This window comes from Oncorhynchus mykiss, chromosome 22 (genome assembly GCF_013265735.2).
Source record: "Oncorhynchus mykiss isolate Arlee chromosome 22, USDA_OmykA_1.1, whole genome shotgun sequence".
NCBI lineage: Eukaryota > Metazoa > Chordata > Actinopteri > Salmoniformes > Salmonidae > Oncorhynchus > Oncorhynchus mykiss.
This window is the reverse complement of record NC_048586.1, coordinates 28,364,874-28,386,777: the sequence shown is the minus strand read 5'-3', so window position 1 is coordinate 28,386,777 and position 21,904 is coordinate 28,364,874. Positions and strand designations below refer to the sequence as shown.

General features: G+C 47.4%; 1 protein-coding gene across 2 annotated transcripts in view; it reads right to left on the bottom strand.

Moving 5' to 3' along the window:
* The window catches only part of LOC110502084 (ephrin type-A receptor 3), a 160,131-nt gene that overhangs the window by 9,573 nt on the left and 128,654 nt on the right, over nt 1-21,904 (bottom strand). For both annotated transcript variants that reach the window (XM_036959042.1, XM_036959041.1), the window contains exons 12-15: nt 17,215-17,276; nt 16,186-16,395; nt 11,761-11,910; nt 10,405-10,598 (exon numbers count right to left, since the gene is read on the bottom strand). In XM_036959042.1, the coding sequence (XP_036814937.1) occupies nt 10,405-10,598; nt 11,761-11,910; nt 16,186-16,395; nt 17,215-17,276 (616 nt within the window). The remainder of the gene's footprint in view (nt 1-10,404; nt 10,599-11,760; nt 11,911-16,185; nt 16,396-17,214; nt 17,277-21,904) is intronic.

Genomic DNA, 21,904 nt, shown 5'->3' with positions numbered 1-21,904 from the left:
AGACAGTGCACTCTAACCCCAGGTCCCTCTCCCCCAGGCCTGCAGACAGTGCACTCTAACCCCAGGTCCCTCTCCCCAGGCCCCCAGACAGTGTATTCTAACCCCAGGTACCTCTCCCCAGGCCCCCAGACAGTGCACTCTAACCCCAGGTTCCTCTCCCCAGGCCCCCAGACAGTGTATTCTAACCCCAGGTTCCTCTCCCCCAGGCCACCAGACAGTCAGTGTATTCTAACCCCAGGTACCTCTCCCCCAGGCCTCCAGACAGTGCACTCTAACCCCAGGTACCTCTCCCCCAGGCCCCCAGACAGTGCAATCTAACCCCAGGTCCCTCTGCCCAGGCCCCCAGACAGTGCACTCTAACCCCAGGTTCCTCTCCCCCAGGCCACCAGATAGTCAGTGTATTCTAACCCCAGGTTCCTCTCCCCCAGGCCACCAGATAGTCAGTGTATTCTAACCTCAGGTCCCTCTCCCCAGGCCCCCAGACAGTGCACTCTAACCCCAGGTACCTCTCCCCCAGGCCCCCAGACAGTGCACTCTAACCCCAGGTCCCTCTCACCCAGGCCACCAGACAGTCAGTGTATTCTAACCCCAGGTCCCTCTCCCCAGGCCCCCAGACAGTGCACTCTAACCCCAGGTCCCTCTCCCCCAGGCCCCCAAAACAGTGCACTCTAACCCCAGGTCCCTCTCCCCAAGGTCTCCAGACAGTGTACTCCAGCCCCAGGCTTTGATCTGGGCCTGTGGGGGATGGGTTCTCCATTAGCCAGGGCAGCCCAGAGACAGATGAGGTGTGTGAGCCCGAACACAGCTGCTCCTGCGGTGCGCCCCCCCCCCGCCACACACACACACACACACACGCACTAATCGCCATAAATCTCCTCCCCTCCCCCCTCCCACCTCTCTCGCCCAGCACTCAGCCCTGTGTTAAAAGCCAATCAGGAAAATGACATGCAAACTCCCAGGGACCCATTTTCACTTTCTTAACAAATCATTAGTCAACATTATGAGTTCCGACGTCTCCATAATACCAGGACCGTCTGTTCCACCAACCCACTGCCCCATCGCCTCCCCCCTCTACTACCCCACCCCTGTTCCAGCTATAGCTCCAGTCCTCCCTCCTCCCTGCTCCCTCTTTGCCTGCCCAAGGCCACTCTACACCAGAGCCTCAGTCCCCTGGACCTCCCCAGTGGTCAAAACAAAGAGATGGAAACACAGAATGAAAAGAGATGAGTATTAGGTGTATTAGTATGTACTGTAGAGAGAGAGAGTAAGAGAAAAGAGGAAAATCAGGACGTGTGGCAGTTTAGGGAGAGAAAGAGGGAGAGAGCTAGTCTGAGGCCTGACCAGTGACTACACAGGTTCAGTTGAAGTGAGATCATAACATCATGTGCACACAGGAAGCAGGAAGTGTTGTTTATGACAGCCTCTGTCTGGCCCATGTTACTACCAACTGGGTCCATACACAAACAGGTTCAGGCCCATGTTGAAAATGACTCCCCTATAGGGGTCTGCCCATACAAAATAAATGCTCTCCCCTGTAGACCTCTGTAGACCTCTGCACATAATACTAACAGCTCTCCCCTATAGGCCTATACACTACTATCATGGCCTAACACATTCACAGAAGTGGAGGAACACCTTCTATGAGGCCCCTATTTCAATATCGGGTTGATATCTTGAGAGATTCAGTCTGTGGTTTCTATATATTTGATAGATCCAGTAACGTCTTGCACCTTGGTCGGACGGCGAGGTAGAGACAGAATCAGTAATATTGTAATAGGCCAGCAGAGGGGGAAGCGTGTGACAGAGGCAGAGACAGTATCAGTCAGTGGAGGCTCCTCAGAGGAGGAAGGGGAGGACCAACCTCCTCAGTGAAATGTCATTAAAAAAGTTTTTTTTAAACATTGAAAAGGTTATCCTGTTTAGATACAACTAGACTAAATATATTCATATGTCACCAAATAATGTATTAAAACTCACTGTTTTAAAATGAAGGTCTATTGTAACTTCAACAGCACTCTCTGGGGTAGCACCATGGTGAAGCCGGAGGACAGCTAGCTTGTGTCCTCCTCTGGGTACATGGACTTCAATACAAAACCTAGGATGCTTGTAGGCCTCAGCCCCTTCCATAGATATACATGGTAATTATGACCACTTCCAGAGGACAACCTCCAACCAATCAAAGCATTTTGCAGTATGAACTGAAAAGTTGTCCATCCAATCATAGGATTAGGATCAGAGAATAAATGTAGTGTGTTGTATTGGGGATGCGCCGCCGAGCATTATGGGGGGTTCAATGTGTTGAGAAGCTTGGTGAGATTATTTAATGGAGGCTGAGAAGTGAGTTGAGCATTTTTTAAAAATATTATTCAATTCAAATGAATTTCCTCAAATTACAGGAGGCAGAGGAGGTAGATTATTGTGTCCAGTTATTGAAATAAATTGCACTTTGCCTTGCTAACATCAGTAGCAGCTCAAGTGTGCAATTTTCGCCGCCAATGTTACCGTAAATGTTGTTGACTTTTTGTTGAAGAACCCCTTCCACTCTCTGGGGTATGCGTAAAAGGTGCAAGTTCAAATTGAGGGTCGACCTCTGCCTGAGATCAGTTTCATGAAAAGGGATGAAAAGGTGAGGGCTTCAATACCAATTGTTATCAAAATAATAGCTGGTTAACAGGAAGCCTTTCATCAAGCCGCCTGTAATGCTGGCCTTTCCTGCTTTTTGGAAGGTCTGAGAGTCGGGCAAAAGGGGGGTACAGTGACCTGAAGAACACTGATCATTCAGCTAAAAAGGAAAAACAAAAGCAGAGAGCCCACATCAAATTGAAGCTTCTAGGGAAAAAGCTGCATCGATCATGACGAAGGTTTGCGTATTCAAACTGCGCAACACAACGAGAAAGAAAGAAGAAACAGGGATGTTCTCAAGCGGCTTATCAACACCACTGCGTATTGGGGCAAGAATTGGCTTTAGAGGACACAACGAGAGGGAAAGTTCCGCTAACAAGGACAACCACAAGGAGTTTGCAGAGGTAATGGCACGTTACGATGCTTTACTTGATGAACTTATGGAACTTTCCACTGTCCTTTCTGGGATGTCAAAATCAATTCAGAATGATTTGATAGCTTCCATCGCATCCTCCATTAAAAGTTTGATTTCTTTCGCTCGCGCTCAGGTAGGCTTTCCACTTTCCTCTGGTGTTTATTTAGCAAAGAACACAATCCCTCCGGACAGACACAAGCAGAAACTCTTGACATAAATGTTGCAGCAGTCTAGGCTACACCTAAACATTAGAACTCTGACATGCTGTATGGGATGAAAACGAGACTATTTTTCAGTCTGATTGTTACGATGAGTGAATGAGGACCCAAAAGCGAATTAACTTAAACAGAGCTTCTTTAATAACCAAACATAGGTAGGCTCAGATAGACCGGCAGATTCCGACAGGACAGGACAAGGTTACAGCAAACATGACGATAGTCTGGTTCAGGCATGAAACACAACAAACAAGAATCCGACAAGGACAGGAACAAAAACAGAGAGAGATATAGGGACCTAATCAGAGGGAAAAAAGGGAACAGGTGGGAAACGGGGTGAATGGGTAGTTAGGAGGAGACAAGGCACAGCTGGGGGAAAGAGGGGGAGAAAAGGTAACCTAACAACGACCAGCAGAGGGAGACAGGGTGAAGGGAAAGGACAGAAACACACAACATGACAATACATGACAGTACCCCCCCACTCACCGAGCGCCTCCTGGCGCACTCGAGGAGGAAACCTGGCGGCAACGGAGGAAATCCTCGATCAGCGCACGGTCCAGCACGTCCCGAGAGGGAACCCAACTCCTCTCCTCAGGACCGTACCCCTCCCAATCAACGAGGTACTGGTGACCACGGCCCCGAGGACGCATGTCCAAAATCCTGTGGACCCTGTAGATGGGTGCGCCCTCGACAAGGATGGGGGGGGGGGGGGGGGGGGGGAGACGAGCGGGGGCGCGAAGAACGGGCTTAATACAGGAGACATGGAAGACCGGGTGGACGCGACGAAGGTATCGCGGAAGAAGAAGTCGAACTGCGACAGGATTAATGACCCGAGAAATACGGAACGGACCAATGAACCGCGGGGTCAACTTGCGAGAAGCCGTCTTAAGGGGAAGGTTCTGAGTGGAGAGCCAAACTCTCTGACCGCGACAATATCTAGGACTCTTAGTTCTACGCTTATTAGCAGCCCTCACAGTCTGCGTCCTATAACGGCAAAGTGCAGACCTGACCCTCTTCCAGGTGCGCTCGCAACGTTGGACAAAAGCCTGAGCGGAGGGGACGCTGGACTCGGCGAACTGAGATGAGAACAGCGGAGGCTGGTACCCGAGGCTACTCTGAAAAGGAGATAGCCCGGTCGCAGACGAAGGAAGCGAGTTGTGGGCGTATTCTGCCCAGGGGAGCTGTTCTGACCAAGACGCAGGGTTGCGAAAAGAAAGACTGCGTAAGATGCGACCAATAGTCTGATTGGCCCGTTCTGCTTGACCGTTAGACTGGGGGTGAAAACCGGAAGAGAGACTGACGGAAGCCCCAATCAAACGGCAAAACTCCCTCCAAAATTGAGACGTGAATTGCGGACCTCTGTCCGAAACGACGTCTGACGGAAGGCCATGAATTCTGAAAACATTCTCGATGATGATTTGTGCCGTCTCTTTAGCAGAAGGAAGCTTAGCAAGGGGAATGAAATGAGCCGCCTTAGAGAACCTATCGACAACCGTAAGAATAACAGTCTTCCCCGCTGACGAAGGCAGTCCGGTGACAAAATCTAAGGCGATGTGAGACCACGGTCGAGAGGGAATGGGAAGCGGCCTGAGACGGCCGGCAGGAGGGGAGTTACCGGACTTAGTCTGCGCGCAGACCGAACAAGCAGCCACGAAACGACGCGTGTCATGCTCCCGGGTGGGCCACCAAAAACGCTGGCGAATGGAAGCAAGCGTACCCCGAACGCCAGGGTGGCCGGCTAACTTGGCAGAGTGAGCCCACTGAAGAACGGCCAGACGAGTAGGAACGGGAACGAAAAGAAGGTTCCTAGGACAAGCGCGCGGCGACGGAGTGTGAGTGAGCGCTTGCTTTACCTGCCTCTCAATTCCCCAGACAGTCAACCCGACAACACGCCCCTCAGGGAGAATCCCCTCGGGGTCAGTGGAGGCTACTGAAGAACTGAAGAGACGAGATAAAGCATCAGGCTTGGTGTTCTTAGAGCCCGGACGATAAGAAATCACGAACTCGAAACGAGCGAAAAACAGCGCCCAACGCGCCTGACGCGCATTAAGTCGTTTGGCAGAACGGATGTACTCAAGGTTCCTATGGTCAGTCCAAACGACAAAAGGAACGGTCGCCCCCTCCAACCACTGTCGCCATTCGCCTAGGGCTAACCGGATGGCGAGCAGTTCGCGGTTTCCCACATCATAGTTACGTTCCGACGGCGACAGGCGATGAGAAAAATACGCGCATGGGTGGACCTTGTCGTCAGAGAGGGAGCGCTGAGAAAGAATGGCTCCCACGCCCACCTCTGACGCGTCAACCTCGACAACGAACTGTCTAGAGACGTCAGGTGTAACAAGGATAGGAGCGGATGTAAAACGATTCTTGAGGAGATCAAAAGCTCCCTGGGCGGAAACGGACCACTTAAAGCACGTCTTGACAGAAGTAAGGGCTGTGAGAGGAGCTGCCACCTGACCGAAATTACGGATGAAACGACGATAGAAGTTCGCGAAGCCGAGAAAGCGCTGCAGCTCGACGCGTGACTTAGGGGCGGGCCAATCAATGACAGCTTGGACCTTAGCGGGATCCATCTTAATGCCTTCAGCGGAAATAACAGAACCGAGAAATGTGACGGAGGAGGCATGAAAAGTGCACTTCTCAGCCTTCACAAAAAGACAATTCTCTAAAAGGCGCTGGAGGACACGTCGAACGTGCTGAAGATGAATCTGGAGTGACGGTGAAAAAATCAGGATATCGTCAAGGTAAACGAAAACAAAGATGTTCAGCATGTCTCTCAGGACATCATTGACTAATGCCTGAAAGACAGCTGGAGCGTTAGCGAGGCCGAAAGGAAGAACCCGGTATTCAAAGTGCCCTAACGGAGTGTTAAACGCCGTCTTCCACTCGTCCCCCTCCCTGATGCGCACGAGATGGTAAGCGTTACGAAGGTCCAACTTAGTGAAAAACCTGGCTCCCTGCAGGATCTCGAAGGCTGAAGACATAAGAGGAAGCGGATAACGATTCTTAACTGTTATGTCATTCAGCCCTCGATAATCTATGCAGGGGCGCAGAGACCCGTCCTTCTTCTTGACAAAAAAAAAACCCCGCTCCGGCGGGAGAGGAGGAGGGGACTATGGTACCGGCGTCAAGAGCTACAGACAAATAATCCTCGAGAGCCTTACGTTCGGGAGCCGACAGAGAGTATAGTCTACCCCGGGGGGGAGTGGTTCCCGGAAGGAGATCAATACTACAATCATACGACCGGTGTGGAGGAAGAGAGGTGGCCCTGGACCGACTGAACACCGTGCGCAGATCGTGATATTCCTCCGGCACCCCTGTCAAATCACCAGGCTCCTCCTGTGAAGAAGAGACAGAGGAAACAGGAGGGATAGCAGACATTAAACATTTCACATGACAAGAGACGTTCCAGGAGAGGATAGAATTACTAGACCAATTAATGGAAGGATTATGACAAACTAGCCAGGGATGGCCCAAAACAACAGGTGTAAAAGGTGAACGAAAAATCAAAAAAGAAATGGTTTCGCTATGATTACCAGAAACAGTGAGGGTTAAAGGTAGCGTCTCACGCTGAATCCTGGGGAGAGGACTACCATCCAGGGCGAACAAGGCCGTGGACTCCCTTAACTGTCTGAGAGGAATGTCATGTTCCCGAGCCCAGGTATCGTCCATAAAACAGCCCTCGGCCCCAGAGTCTATTAAGGCACTGCAGGAAGCTGACGAACCGGTCCAGCGTAGATGGACCGACAAGGTAGTGCAGGATCTTGAAGGAGAGACAGGAGTAGTAGCGCTCACCAGTAGCCCTCCGCTTACTGATGAGCTCTGGCTTTTACTGGACATGAAGTGACAAAATGGCCAGCAGAACCGCAATAGAGACAGAGGCGGTTGGTGATTCTCCGTTCCCTCTCCTTAGTCGAGATGCGGATACCTCCCAGCTGCATAGGCTCAGCTCCCGAGCCGGCAGAGGAAGATGGTAGTGATGCGGAGAGGGGGGCAACGGAGAACGCGAGCTCCTTTCCACGAGCTCGGTGACGAAGATCAACCCGTCGCTCAATGCGAATAGCGAGTTCAATCAAGGAATCCACGCTGGAAGGAACCTCCCGGGAGAGAATCTCATCCTTTACCTCTGCGCGGAGACCCTCCAGAAGACGAGCGAGCAAAGCCGGCTCGTTCCAGCCACTGGAGGCAGCAAGAGTGCGAAACTCAATAGAGTAGTCAGTTATGGATCGATTGCCTTGACATAGGGAAGACAGGGCCCTGGAAGCCTCCTCCCCAAAAACAGATCGATCAAAAACCCGTATCATCTCCTCCTTAAAGTCCTGATACTGGTTAGTACACTCAGCCCTTGCCTCCCAGATTGCCGTGCCCCACTCACGAGCCCGTCCAGTAAGGAGAGATATGACGTAGGCGACACGAGCAGTGCTCCTGGCGTAAGTGTTGGGCTGGAGAGAAAACACAATATCACACTGGGTGAGGAACGAGCGGCATTCAGTGGGCTCCCCAGAATAACACGGCGGGTTATTGATTCTGGGCTCCGGAGATTCGAAAGCCCTGGAAGTGGCCGGTGGATCGAGGCGGAGATGGTGAACCTGTTCTGTGAGGTTGGAGACTTGGGTGGCCAGGGTCTCAACGGCATGTCGAGCAGCAGACAATTCCTGCTCGTGTCTGCCTAGCATCGCTCCCTGGTTCTCGACGGCTGAGTGGAGAGGATCCGAAGTCGCTGGGTCCATTCTTGGTCGGATTCTTCTGTTACGATGAGTGAATGAGGACCCAAAAGCGAATTAACTTAAACAGAGCTTCTTTAATAACCAAACATAGGTAGGCTCAGATAGACCGGCAGATTCCGACAGGACAGGACAAGGTTACAGCAAACATGACGATAGTCTGGTTCAGGCATGAAACACAACAAACAAGAATCCGACAAGGACAGGAACAAAAACAGAGAGAGATATAGGGACCTAATCAGAGGGAAAAAAGGGAACAGGTGGGAAACGGGGTGAATGGGTAGTTAGGAGGAGACAAGGCACAGCTGGGGGAAAGAGGGGGAGAAAAGGTAACCTAACAACGACCAGCAGAGGGAGACAGGGTGAAGGGAAAGGACAGAAACACACAACATGACAATACATGACACTGATCAACTGTAGGGCACTAATAAGAGCAGCTGCATACAGCCTATGTGCCCTGTCCATCTGGTCAGGGTAAACTAATTGGTAGCGTTGTGTATTTATAGTCCATTTGTGTGTCAGGAGAAAATGTGAAGGTGATCAAATTTAGTTTATAATCAAAGTTGGGCTGGCTAGGCTGCCTATACGTTTTCAATCCAAAATTATTAACTGGAATTAATCAATCCACATGACAGATGTAAGTAAATGTTTTATAAGGCCTACAGTTGCATAGGCCTGCATGATGCAAACATGCATAAAGCAAGCTGAGCCCTGTGAGTTCTACTGTCTATCAGTTGATCTGTGTCTGGGTAGTAGAAATCCCCCGCCTAGTCTAATATATTATAGGGTTATACTTGCTCATATACTTGCTCATAATTCATATGAGCAAGTATAAGGTTTCTGCAGTTTGACAAGGTTTTCACCCCCCAGGGGCAGGAGTTTTTTCCAGGAGTTTTTTAAAACCATGTGACCTGATTTGGAAAAACTGGTCCCATCATAAACATTTTTAAAACTGATGAATCATTGTCATATCTTATAGGGTCCAGAGGGGTAAAAAGGGTAAAAATTGCCATGGTGCCACCAGTGTGTTTGCAGTTGTCAGTTATCATCAGGTATGTGGGTGATCAGGGCTTTATTCAGGAACGTTTCTTGGGCTACTTTGATGTGTCAAGTGGGCGGGATGCGCAGTCTTGTGTTTGACTTTGTGAATTTTGAGAAGTCTGAGTTTAACTTCATGGAGAAACTTGACGCAGCTGTAATGGAATGTATCTGCTATTTGTATTTACACTTAAGTCTCCTGACTGTAGAGTCAATCACATACACAATCACATGATTACATACCAATGATTTTACTCCTTGCTTGGACTAACTCATGCTTAGCATTCTTAGTTAACTCTGTAGTGTGTTTTTTGTCTTCCCGGGTCAAATCCTGCCCTGCACTGGTCAAGCCTCTGAACACCTTATCTCACTGCAGTGTTCCCTTTCCAACACGGTGTAAGTAGCCCTCTCATTCCCATTCCACATAATATTGTACTATAAATGTCTTTATTAAATACTTTAGGTTAAAATAATGATTCTTTGACGATTTTTGAAAGACACTTTGTGCGATCCGCTCCTATACCGTGGGTCTCCCATCCTCCTCCTTTTTCAAGTCACCAGTAACATTGTAATAGGCCAACAGAGTTCTGTCTGACAGAAAGCGAGAGAAGGAAACACTAAAAGCGAGAGAAGGAAACACTAAAAGCGAGAGAAGGAAACACTAAATGCGAGAGAAGGAAACACTAAAAGCGAGAGAAGGAAACACTAAAAGCGAGAGAAGGAAACACTAAATGCGAGAGAAGGAAACACTAAATGCGAGAGAAAGAAAAACTAAATGCGAGAGAAGGAAACACTAAAAGCGAGAGAAGGAAACACTAAAAGCGAGAGAAGGAAACACTAAATGCGAGAGAAGGAAACACTAAATGCGAGAGAAGGAAACACTAAATGTGAGAGAAGGAAACACTAAAAGCGAGAGAAGGAAACACTAAATGCGAGAGAAGGAAACACTAAATGCGAGAGAAGGAAACACTAAAAGCGAGAGAAGGAAACACTAAAAGCGAGGGAGGGATAAAGAGTCCCAGGGTGGAGGACAGTGTTTCCTGTCGCTGCTGTCACTAACGAGCAGGATGTGCAGTGACCCATAATGCCTTGGGAGATGTGTGGGGAACAGATATGTCTGGTGTCCATCCGTGTTGAGCCAGGTGCGTGGGAGAGGAGCAGAGAAGGGCAGGTGTAAGTTAGGGGGCAGGTGTAAGTTAGGGGGGCAGGTGTGTGGGTGTTGAGCGGATGAGAAAGACGTTGCCTTGTCTAACGCTTTATTAATACAACCGCGTACAGCTAGCTGTTCAGTTCAGATCTGTATAGTACCTGGACGAGATGTTGGCTGCCAGGGTGAGATTCACAGGTCAGGGTTGAGAGCTTGAAGGTTAAATGTAGATGTGTATAGTACCTGGATGAGGTGTTGGCTGTGATCTTCAGGCTCCCAGGGTTGCGTATGAGTTTATCCAGGATGCTGACGATCTGTTCAAACTTGGGTCTGTTGTTCCTCTCCTTCTGCCAGCAGTCCAACATCAGCTGGTACAGAGCTGCAGGACAGTCCATAGGAGGAGGCAGTCTGTAGCCCTCATCCACCGCTTTGATCACCTGGAGGGAGGGAAAGAGAGAGAGAGAGATAGAGACACCAAATTCAGACTCTGCATGCATAATTCTGTTCAAATATCCTCTGTGTACAATGTAAAACACCAAATAATACATGCAGAGCAGAATTAGGCCGATACCCGCTAATGATCAAAATCCAGAAAAGAGACGATAAATTCTACAACCACTTTAAAGGAAGCGATTCCCAAACCTTCCATAACAAAGCCATCACCTACAGAGAGATGAACCTGGAAAAGAGTCCCCTAAGCAAGTTAGTCACCTGTTCACAAACACAAACAGAACCCACAGAGCCCCAGGACAGCAACACAATAGACCCAACCAAATCATGAGAAAATAAAAAGATAATTACTTGACACATTGGAAAGAATTTACAAAAAAACAGAGCAAATTAGAATGCTATTTGGCCCTAAACAGAGAGTACACAGTGGCAGAATACCTGACCACTGTGACTGACCCAAACTTAAGGAAAGCTTTGACTATGCATAGACTCAGTGAGCATAGCCTTGCTATTGAGAAAGGCCGACAAAGGCAGACCTGGCTCTCAGGAGAAGACAGGCTATCTGCACACTGCTCACAAAATGAGGTGGAAACTGAGAAGCACTTCCTAACCTCCTGCCAAATGTATGACCATATTAGAGACACATATTTCCCTCAGATTACATAGACCCACAAAGAATTTGAAAACAAATCTAATTTTGATAAACTCCCATATCTATTGGGGGAAATACCACAGTGTGCCATCACAGCAGCAAGATTTATGACCTGTTTCCACAAGAAAAGGGAAACCAGTGAAGAACAAACACTATTGTAAATACAAACCATATTTACTTTAACTATTTGCACATTGTTACAACACTATTTAGACATAATATGACATTTGAAATGTCTTTATTCTTTTGGAACTTTGTGAGAATAATGTTTACTGTTCATTTTATTGTTTATTTCACTTTAGTTTATTATCTATTTCACTTGCTTTGGCAATGTAAACATATGTTTCCATGCCAATAAAGCCCCCTTAAATCTTCTCAGGTGACAATGCTGTATTTCTGGTTCAGGCCATCAGACCATCAGGGTTCAGACTCAGTCTTCCACCTAGCCGCTCTACGCATCATTTCCTCTCTTAGCAGGAAGTTCATTGCATACTCACGTCCTGATTGGACATCTCCCAGTAAGGCCGCTCCCCGTATGACATCACTTCCCAGAGCACGATACCGTAGCTCCAGGCATCGCTGGCCGAGGTGAACTTCCTGTAGGAGATGGCCTCTGGAGCTGTCCACCTGATAGGGATCTTACCTCCCTGAGAGAGAGAGAGAGAGAGAGAGAGAGAGAGAGAGAGAGAGAGAGAGGCAGAGAGAGAGAGAGAGAGAGAGAGAGAGAGAGAGCGAGATCACAATGGAAGTATTTCAACACCCATGTCCAGTCATCACATTTCTATTAATTCATCAACTCATCAAATAGTGAAAGCGATATGTGTGTAACTGTGATTCTATTGATGATGTACATTCATGATTTCATGATTTGTTTGAGGTTAGGTTTGACATGAACGTGGATATAAAGAGAGAGAAGGAGAGAGAGGAAGGAGAGGTAGGTCTGTTCAACGCTGGTCCGATCTGATTCCACGCTTCAAGACTGCCTCGATCACGTGGATTGGGATATGTTCCGCATTGCGTCCAACAACAACATTGACGAATACGCTGATTCAGTGAGCGAGTTCATTAGAAAGTGCATCAGCGATGTTATACCCACAGCAACGATTAAAACATTCCCAAACCAGAAACCGTGGATTGATGGTAGCATTCGCTCGAGGCTGAAAGCGCGAACCACTGCTTTTAACCAGGGCAAGGTGACCGGAAACATGACCGACTACAAACAGTGTAGCTATTCCCTCCGCAAGGCAATCAAACAAGCTAAGTGTCAGTATAGAGAAAAAGTAATTCAACGTTGCAATTCAACGGCTGCAATTCAACGGCTCAGACACAAGGTATGTGGCAGGGTCTACAGTCAATCACAGAATACAAAAAGAAAACCAGCCCCGTCGCGGACCAGGATGTCTTGCTCCCAGACAGACTAAATCACTTTTTTTGCTCGCTTTGAGGACAATACAGTGCCACTGACACGGCCTGCAACGAAAACCTGCGGACTCTCCTTCACTGCAGCCGAAGTGAGTAAAACATTTAAATGTGTTAACCCTCGCAAGGCTGCAGCGGCCCAGACAGTATCCCCGCGTCCTCAGAGCATGCGCAGACCAGCTGGCTGGTGTGTTTACGGACATTGTTCCCACATGTTTCAAGAGGGCCACCATTGTTCCTGTTCCCAAGAAAGCTAAGGTAACTGAGCTAAACGACTACCACCCAGTAGCACTCACTTCCGTCATCATGAAGTGCTTTGAGAGACTAGTCAAGGACAATATCATCTCCACCCTACCTGACACCCTAGACCCACTCCAATTTGCTTACCGCCCCAATAGGTCCACAGACGACGCAATCGCAACCACACTGCACTAACCCATCTGGACAAGAGGAATACCTATGTGAGAATGCTGTTCCTCGACTACAGCTCAGGATTTAACACCATAGTACCCTCCGAACTCATCAAGCTCGAGACCCTGGTTCTCGACCCTGCCCTGTGCAACTGGGTACTGGATTTCCTGACGGGCCGCCCCCAGGTGGTGAAGGTAGGTAACAACATCTCCACCCCGCTGATCCTCAACACTGGGGCCCCACAAGGGTGCGTTCTGAGTCCTCTCCTGTACTCCCTGTTCACCCACGACTGCGTGGCCATGCACGCCTCCAACTCAATCATCAAGTTTGCAGACGACACTACAGTGGTAGGCTTGATTACCAACAACGACGAGACGGCCTACAGGGAGGAGGTGAGGGCCCTCGGAGTGTGGTGTCAGGAAAATAACCTCACACTCAACATCAACAAAACAAAGGAGATGATTGTGGACTTCAGGAAACAGCAGAGGGAGCACCCCCATACCCACATCGACGGGACAGTAGTGGAGAGGGTAGTAAGTTTTAAGTTCCTCGGCATACACATCACGGACAAACTGAATTGGTCTACCCACACAGACAGGGTTGTGAAGAAGGCCTCAGGAGGCTGAAGAAATTTGGCTTGTCACCAAAAGCACTCACAAACTTCTACAGATGCACAATCGAGAGCATCCTGTCGGGCTGTGTCACCCGCCCACAACCGTAAGGCTCTCCAGAGGGTAGTGAGGTCTGCACAACGCATCACCGGGGGAAAACTACCTGCCCTCCAGGACACCTACACCACCCGATGTCACAGGAAGGCCATAAAGATCATCAAGGACAACAACCACCCGAGCCACTGCCTGTTCACCCCGCATTTCATCCAGAAGGCGAGGTCAGTACAGGTGCATCAAAGCAGGGACCGAGAGACTGAAAAACAGCTTCTATCTCAAGGCCATCAGACTGTTAAACAGCCAGCACTAACATTGAGTGGCTGCTGCCAACATACTGACTCAACTCCAGCCACTTTAATAATGGAAATTCATGGAAATTGATGTAAAAATGTATCACTAGTCACTTTAAACAATGCCACTTAATATAATGTTTACATACCCTACATTACTCATCTCATATGTATATGTATATACTGTACTCATGTACTGCATCTTGCCATCTTTATGTAATACATGTATCACTAGCCACTTTAAACTATGTCACTTTATGTTTATATACCCTACATTACTCATCTCATATGTATATACTGTACTCTATACCATCTACTGCATCTTGCCTATGCCGTTCTGTACCATCACTCATTCATATATCTTTATGTACATATTATTCATCCCTTTACATTTGTGTGTATAAGGTAGTAGTTTTGGAATTTTTAGCTAGATTACTCGTTGGTTACTACTGCATTGTCGGAACTAGAAGCACAAGCATTTCGCTACACTCGCATTAACATCTGCTAACCATGTGTATGTGACAAATAAAATTTGATTGGATTTGATTTGATTTGACAAAGAGAGGGGTTTAGGTTGTGCCCTCAGCCTCCAGAACTACACGGCCTTGTTCCATTTGTTTCATCCTCACTGTGTTTCTTCCTGGGGGAGAGGGAAAAGGCAATAGAGTAAGAGAGAGAGGGGAAGAGAGGTTGAGAGGGAGCCTGTGGGCTGACCCTGTGTTTCTCCTGCTCGGTGTCTACACTCAGGGGGCTGCTGGACTTACTCAAGGCTTGGCCTGCGTCAGGCCAGCGGAGGAGAGTAAAAGAAAAGAGGAGAGGAGCCAAAGCTAACGGACCTCCTGGCCAAGTCACACAACTCCTGGCCAGCTCTCTCTAAACACAAAGCCCTCAGAAAACAAACCACTTCTTCCCTCACACACGCACGCAGGAGCACACACACACACACACACACACACACACACACACACACACACACACACACACACACACACACACACACACAAATAAATCCACTTCTGGTCCTTTGAATCCCTGGTGAGTGTACATAAACACAGCCAGCCTCGTGAAATGAAGGATTATACCTATAATGACGGTAGAGTATGACACCAGTGAGACACAGACAGACAGGAGGGGGCTCATGGAACAGCAGAGTGGTCTGACAGAAGAGGGAGGGAGAGAGAACGGCCTGCTGGGTCTGATACATTTATGTGACCGTTGAGTGGATGAGAACTCAGCTCTATTACTAGTGACACACTAGGGGAAGTCTATTAGCATATTTTAGGGAGTGAGTTTATGGGAGTGAAGTAATAGCTCTGTGAGAGTGTTTATTTAACATGGGGGTCTGAAGCTGTTATTACACAGAGTTTAGAGCCCTACATACTAATGTTAGGCCACAAGGTGACCACACACACACACACAGTATTTTATATAGATGGTGATAGGTTGGATAAACTAGGCTCAAAGGCCTCTTGATGTTGCTTATCTAGTAGGTTTGTCATTCCTTTCCCCCATGATCCTTCAGGAGAACACAAACAAAAGGCTTATTGTGAATTCATGTTAGCGTTATCTCACCCAGCTTTTATTTATGTACTGCTACCTCCCTCTGCACTGCTGCAAGGTCAGGAGTTTGTGTATGTGTGTGCCTACGTATGTGACATATGAGGTGATTTGTCTCATGGACAGCATGTATTCAGTGATAGGGCTGGCAAGGGGGAGATAGATCAACAGAAAGAAGGGAGGGAGAGATAGAGAGAGGGAGACAATGCCCTTCTGTGGAAACCTGAGACAGAGGTCAGTCAGTTCAGCTGTCTGACAGTGATAACCTATCTCTCTGACCACAGCAACGTGTCCACTCACTATTAGGCACCATGGTTATGGACAGAGGTTGTTCTTATATGGCACACTCCCAAAATTAGTTTTTTAAAATCTAGTTCTGTCCTTGAGCTGTTCTTGTCTATCAATGTTCTGTATTATGTCATGTTTCATGTTTTGTGTGGACCCCAGGAAGAGTAGCTGCTTCTATCACAACAGCTAATGGGGATGCTAATAAAATACCAAATAGTGTCCTGTCTCTGTCAGAAACAACTATTAAACCCATCGTAGGTCATTGATAAACCCGACCACCATGTCTTACCCGTGTGGTGTAAGCTGCCTCGGGGTCGTCCTCCAGGACTCTGGACAGGCCGAAGTCAGACACCTTACACACCAGGTTGCTGTTCACCAGGATATTACGAGCGGCCAGGTCTCTGTGGACATAACCCATGTCAGACAGGTACCTCATGCCCGACGCGATGCCACGCAGCATGCCCACCAACTGGATACCAGTAAACTGGGCATCATGTTTCTAGAAGGGGGAGGCAGAGGAGGAAGAGGGGGTGATGAGAAAGGAGGGGAGGGAGAGAAAGAGAGCAAAAGAGAGAGACAGAGACAGAATCAGTCACAGGTGGAATGTCATATCTCTAAAAACAGATGCCACTGGATTGAAAAACAGAATGAATATGACCTTTCTGTTTTTAAGAAATACAGCGGAACATTCATATATCAACATATAAACCAATTACATTAACCTTTTAGATCACCTCTGACATTAACTTGCTCATTTCAAGGTGAATTTTACAATCTCACAACCATATAGGCCTGGCAACATTATGCCAGAGCCTTTGACCAAATAGATGGTGTTTTCCCGGGCACTATATGAAGCCCAGACCACCTGGTAGAGACAAGCAGTCGGATCAAAGCTGCTACAGTCATATAGTCATAACACAAACATGAGGTACAGTAATGTGGTGTGGAGGAGAGGGATGACTGTGTGTGTGTTTGTGTGTGTGTTGTATGACAGTTCTCAGTGATAAAAGCCAGGCCACTCTACAACCAGAGGAAATAGCTGGAGAAGGTTGCAATTACTCCATTTTCCATCTGAAGGGATGCTGTGCAGACACACAGGCACATGTGGAAAACTGCTAAAACGGGACCCACACACACACACTCCTGTCTGCTCATGTTGATTTAATGTTGTTCTGACGTTGGTTTGATGTTTTGCTTTGGCTAATTTCAGTAAGCCAGAGTTTCTGGTTAGTTAGAGTGGAATGCATGGCATAACTCCATAGGCCAGCGTAGAAAGCAAGAAGATAATTCATTTAGCTGTGTAACATTTTAAACTCACTTTCAGAAAGCTGTCCAATGATCCATTTTCCATGTATTCAGTCACTATCATCACAGGTTTACCTGGAGAGAAGAGACAAACTACCAGATTAGAGAATAATTCCGATTTGACAAAACACATGCATGCACACACACACACACACACACACACACACACACACACACACACACACACACATACACAGGGTTCAGCAGTACTTCCTCCAGGCAGGATGAAAGGGCCCATGCAGGGCTGAGGGTACAGGTCCACAGGGTCACCTGTCAGAGTAGACATCTTTATTCCAGCATCAGTAGAGGGTTACAATAAAACGGTAGTGTTATCATCTGGTTCTGATTCACTAGACCAGAGCAGATCATACCAGAGCAAACCAGACAAGAGCAAGGTTTAAAACAGATAGAAACGAGGAGGGAAATGACTTTAAATCAGCCGTAGTCACATGAACAGCACTGGTGTCACAACAGGTATGACTTTAAATCAGCCGTAGTCACATGAACAGCACTGGTGTCACAACAGGTATGACTTTAAATCAGCCGTAGTCACAAGAACAGCACTGGTGTCACAACAGGTATGACTTCAAATCAGCCGTAGACACATGAACAGCACTGGTGTCACGACAGGTATGACTTTATATCAGCCGGGGTCACATGAACAGCACAGGTGTCACGACAGGTATGACTTTATATCAGCCGTAGTCACATGAACAGCACAGGTGACACGACAGGTATGACTTTAAATCAGCCAGGGTCAAATGAACAGCACCGGTGTCATGACAGGTATGACTTTAAATCAGCCAGGGTCAAATGAACAGCACCGGTGTCATGACAGGTATGACTTTAAATCAGCCAGGGTCAAATGAACAGCACCGGTGTCATGACAGGTATGACTTTAAATCAGCCAGGGTCAAATGAACAGCACCGGAGTCATGACAGGTATGACTTTAAATCAGCCAGGGTCAAATGAACAGCACCGGTGTCATGACAGGTATGACTTTAAATCAGCCAGGGTCAAATGAACAGCACAGGTGACACGACAGGTATGACTTTAAATCAGCCAGGGTCAAATGAACAGCACCGGTGTCATGACAGGTATGACTTTAAATCAGCCAGGGTCAAATGAACAGCACAGGTGACACGACAGGTATGACTTTAAATCAGCCAGGGTCAAATGAACAGCACCGGAGTCATGACAGGTATGACTTTAAATCAGCCAGGGTCAAATGAACAGCACCGGTGTCATGACAGGTATGACTTTAAATCAGCCAGGGTCAAATGAACAGCACCGGTGTCATGACAGGTATGACTTTAAATCAGCCAGGGTCAAATGAACAGCACCGGTGTCATGACAGGTATGACTTTAAATCAGCCAGGGTCAAATGAACAGCACCGGTGTCATGACAGGTATGACTTTAAATCAGCCAGGGTCAAATGAACAGCACCGGTGTCATGACAGGTATGACTTTAAATCAGCCAGGGTCAAATGAACAGCACCGGTGTCATGACAGGTATGACTTTAAATCAGCCAGGGTCAAATGAACAGCACCGGTGTCATGACAGGTATGACTTTAAATCAGCCAGGGTCAAATGAACAGCACCGGTGTCATGACAGGTATGACTTTAAATCAGCCAGGGTCAAATGAACAGCACAGGTGACACGACAGGTATGACTTTAAATCAGCCGGGGTCAAATGAACAGCACAGGTGACACGACAGGTATGACTTTAAATCAGCCGGGGTCAAATGAACAGCACAGGTGACACGACAGGTGTGTGTCAGATGGAAATGTGTTCCACTTTTCACCCTTTCATCCCTCCCTCCCGTGCTCTCTCTTTTGCTTTCTCACTCTCTCTCTCTCCATCTATCGCTCTCCTGCACTCTCCCCATCCCTCTCTCCATCTCTCTCCATCCCCCTCTCCCTCTGTCTGTCACGCATATTGTAAATGTATCAAAGTCAAATTCCACATCTGGCAACGCAGAACTCATTTCCAGATCTGCCAGAGGTAGGGGATGATGGAACCTGCTGTAAAAAGAAACACATTTATAACCCTCGTTGGAAGAATAAACGTCAATTAATAAAACTGGCTCCCTCACAAACTGCTTGCAATTTAATGGTGAGTAAAACAAGACTAGGTGTGGTCAGAGCAGTGTTTGAACCTTACCGCAACCAGCACCTTTCATTTTCTACTGCTGGAGTACCAGCACCTCTTATAGAATACAGTGTCATCAATTACTATTTTTTATTTTATTTCACCTTGATTTAACCAGGTAGGCCAGTTGAGAACAAGTTCTCATTTACAGCTGCGATCTGGCCAAGATAAAGCAAACAGTGCGACACAAACAACAGAGAGTTACACTTGGAATAAACAAACGTACAGTCAATAACACAATAGAAAAGTCTATATACAGTGTGTGCAAATAAGGTAAGATTAGGAAGGTAAGGCAGTAAATAGGCCGTGGTGGCGAAGTAATTACAATTTAGCAATAAACACTGGAGTGATGGATGTGTTGAAGACGAATGTGCAAGTAGAGATACTGGGGTGCAAAGGAGCAAAAAGACAAAACAATATGGGGATGAGGTAGTTGGATGGGGTATTTACAGATGGGCTATGTACAGGTGCAATGATCTGTAAGCTGCTCTGACAGCTGACGCTTAAAGTTAGTGAGGGAGATATGAGTCTCCAGCAATTCATTCCAGTCATTGGCAGTAGAGAACTGGAAGGAAAGGAGGCCAAATGAGGAATTGAAATATACCTGCTGGAGCGCGTGCTATGGGTGGGTGCTGCTATGGTGACCAGTGAGCTGAGATAGCTAGCAAAGACTTATAGATGACCTGGAGCCAGTGGGTTTGGCGATGAATATGAAGCGAGGGCCAGCCAACGAGAGCATACAGGTCGCAGTGATTGGTAGTATATGGGGCTTTAGTGACAAAACGGATGGCACTGTGATAGACTGCATCTAATTTGCTGAGTAGAGTGTTGGAGGCTATTTTGTAAATTACATCGCCGAAGTCGAGGATTGGTAGGATAGTCAGTTTTAGGAGGGTAAGTTTGGCAGCATGAGTGAAGGATGCTTTATTGCGAAATAGGAAGCCGATTCTAGATTTAATTTTGGAATGGAGATGCTTAATGTGGGTCTGGAAGGGGAGTTTACAGTCTAACCAGACACAAACATTGGAAATGTAAAATTAAAGTGAGCGCAAAGCGCACATTTTTCATTACATCTCAAGCGCTAGATCTAAATTTCACAGTGTAGTGATAAGGGTACAACCTGTAATTCGTCTAGACAAGAAAACCACCTTCTATTAACATAAGAAAGACTGCTGGCACAAACACACTCGTAGACATCGTTAAACACCTCCCTCTAAAAGACCCTGATGGATTTGCCCAACACCCCCCTCTATAGAAAGTTGTGATGGATTGGCCCATTCACCTCACAGGACAGCCTTTATAGTTTCAGATAAAACAGACTTCTTAAACCTCCTCCGCTTTTTATCCTCTCCTTTGCTCCCCTCTCTCTCTCTGTGTGTGTGTGTGTGTGTGTGTGTGTGTGTGTGTGCGCGTGCGTGCGTGTGTGTGTGTGTGCGCGTGTGTGTGTCAGGGTTTCCTTTAGGAAAATGTGGCTCCGGACATTTGACCGGCAGCATTTTCATTTATTAGACATTTGAGAAATTGACCGGACCCACAGGCATTGGGTGTGTAACCTGATTAGGGCGTCCCCCCACGGTGCTCAGAATGGCAGAAATCTCATTTAGATGATGGTAATTCATACAGAACATGCAAGTCGAGGATGCAACAATGTGCGGTCCTTCTTACTGAATTCTGAAGTGCACTTTGAAGATGTTAGAATAACTGTCCACATTTACTTTTCCTCAGCCAATAAGACCAGTAACGAACAGCAACATCACTAGCCTATACCAATCCACTATCCCCCATAGTAGAAAAGTTAACCTATTCTACTGGTCAGCTTGTCGAGAAAGAAATAGCCTATTCCAAACCGACTCTGGGACAGTTAAGGGACAATAGATCCCAAATTCTTACAAACAGTAGACTTAGATTACATATTTTCTTTCTCCAAAGCTGATCGAACAGATCAAAACATTTCGCTTAAAATGTTGATTAACTATATTCTCTTCACATTATAAGCGCAGCAATAAGCACAATTTGCAAATTTTCGTTCCATTAATGGGAAAACACCGTTGCCAAAGTGTGAGCGGTTTCATGTGACAGAGATGAAAATATTTGCTAGAAATGTAGAAAGAGGGGAGATCTAATTAAGCAATAAGGCACAAGGTGGTGTGGTCAATATACCACAGCTAGGAGCTGTTCTTATACATGATGCACCGCTGTAAGGACTACCGCTGTAAGGACTACCGCTGTAAGGACTACCGCCGTAAGGACTACCGCCGTAAGGACTACCACCGTAAGGACTACCGCTGTAAGGACTACCGCTGTAAGGACTACCGCTGTAAGGACTACCGCCGTAAGGACTACCGCTGTAAGGACTACCGCTGTAAGGACTACCGCTGTAAGGACTACCGCTGTAAAGACTACCGCTGTAAGGACTACCGCCGTAAGGACTACCACCGTAAGGACTACCGCCGTTAGGACTACCGCTGTAAGGACTACCGCCGTAAGGACTACCGCTGTAAGGACTACCGCTGTAAGGACTACCGCTGTAAGGACTACCGCTGTAAA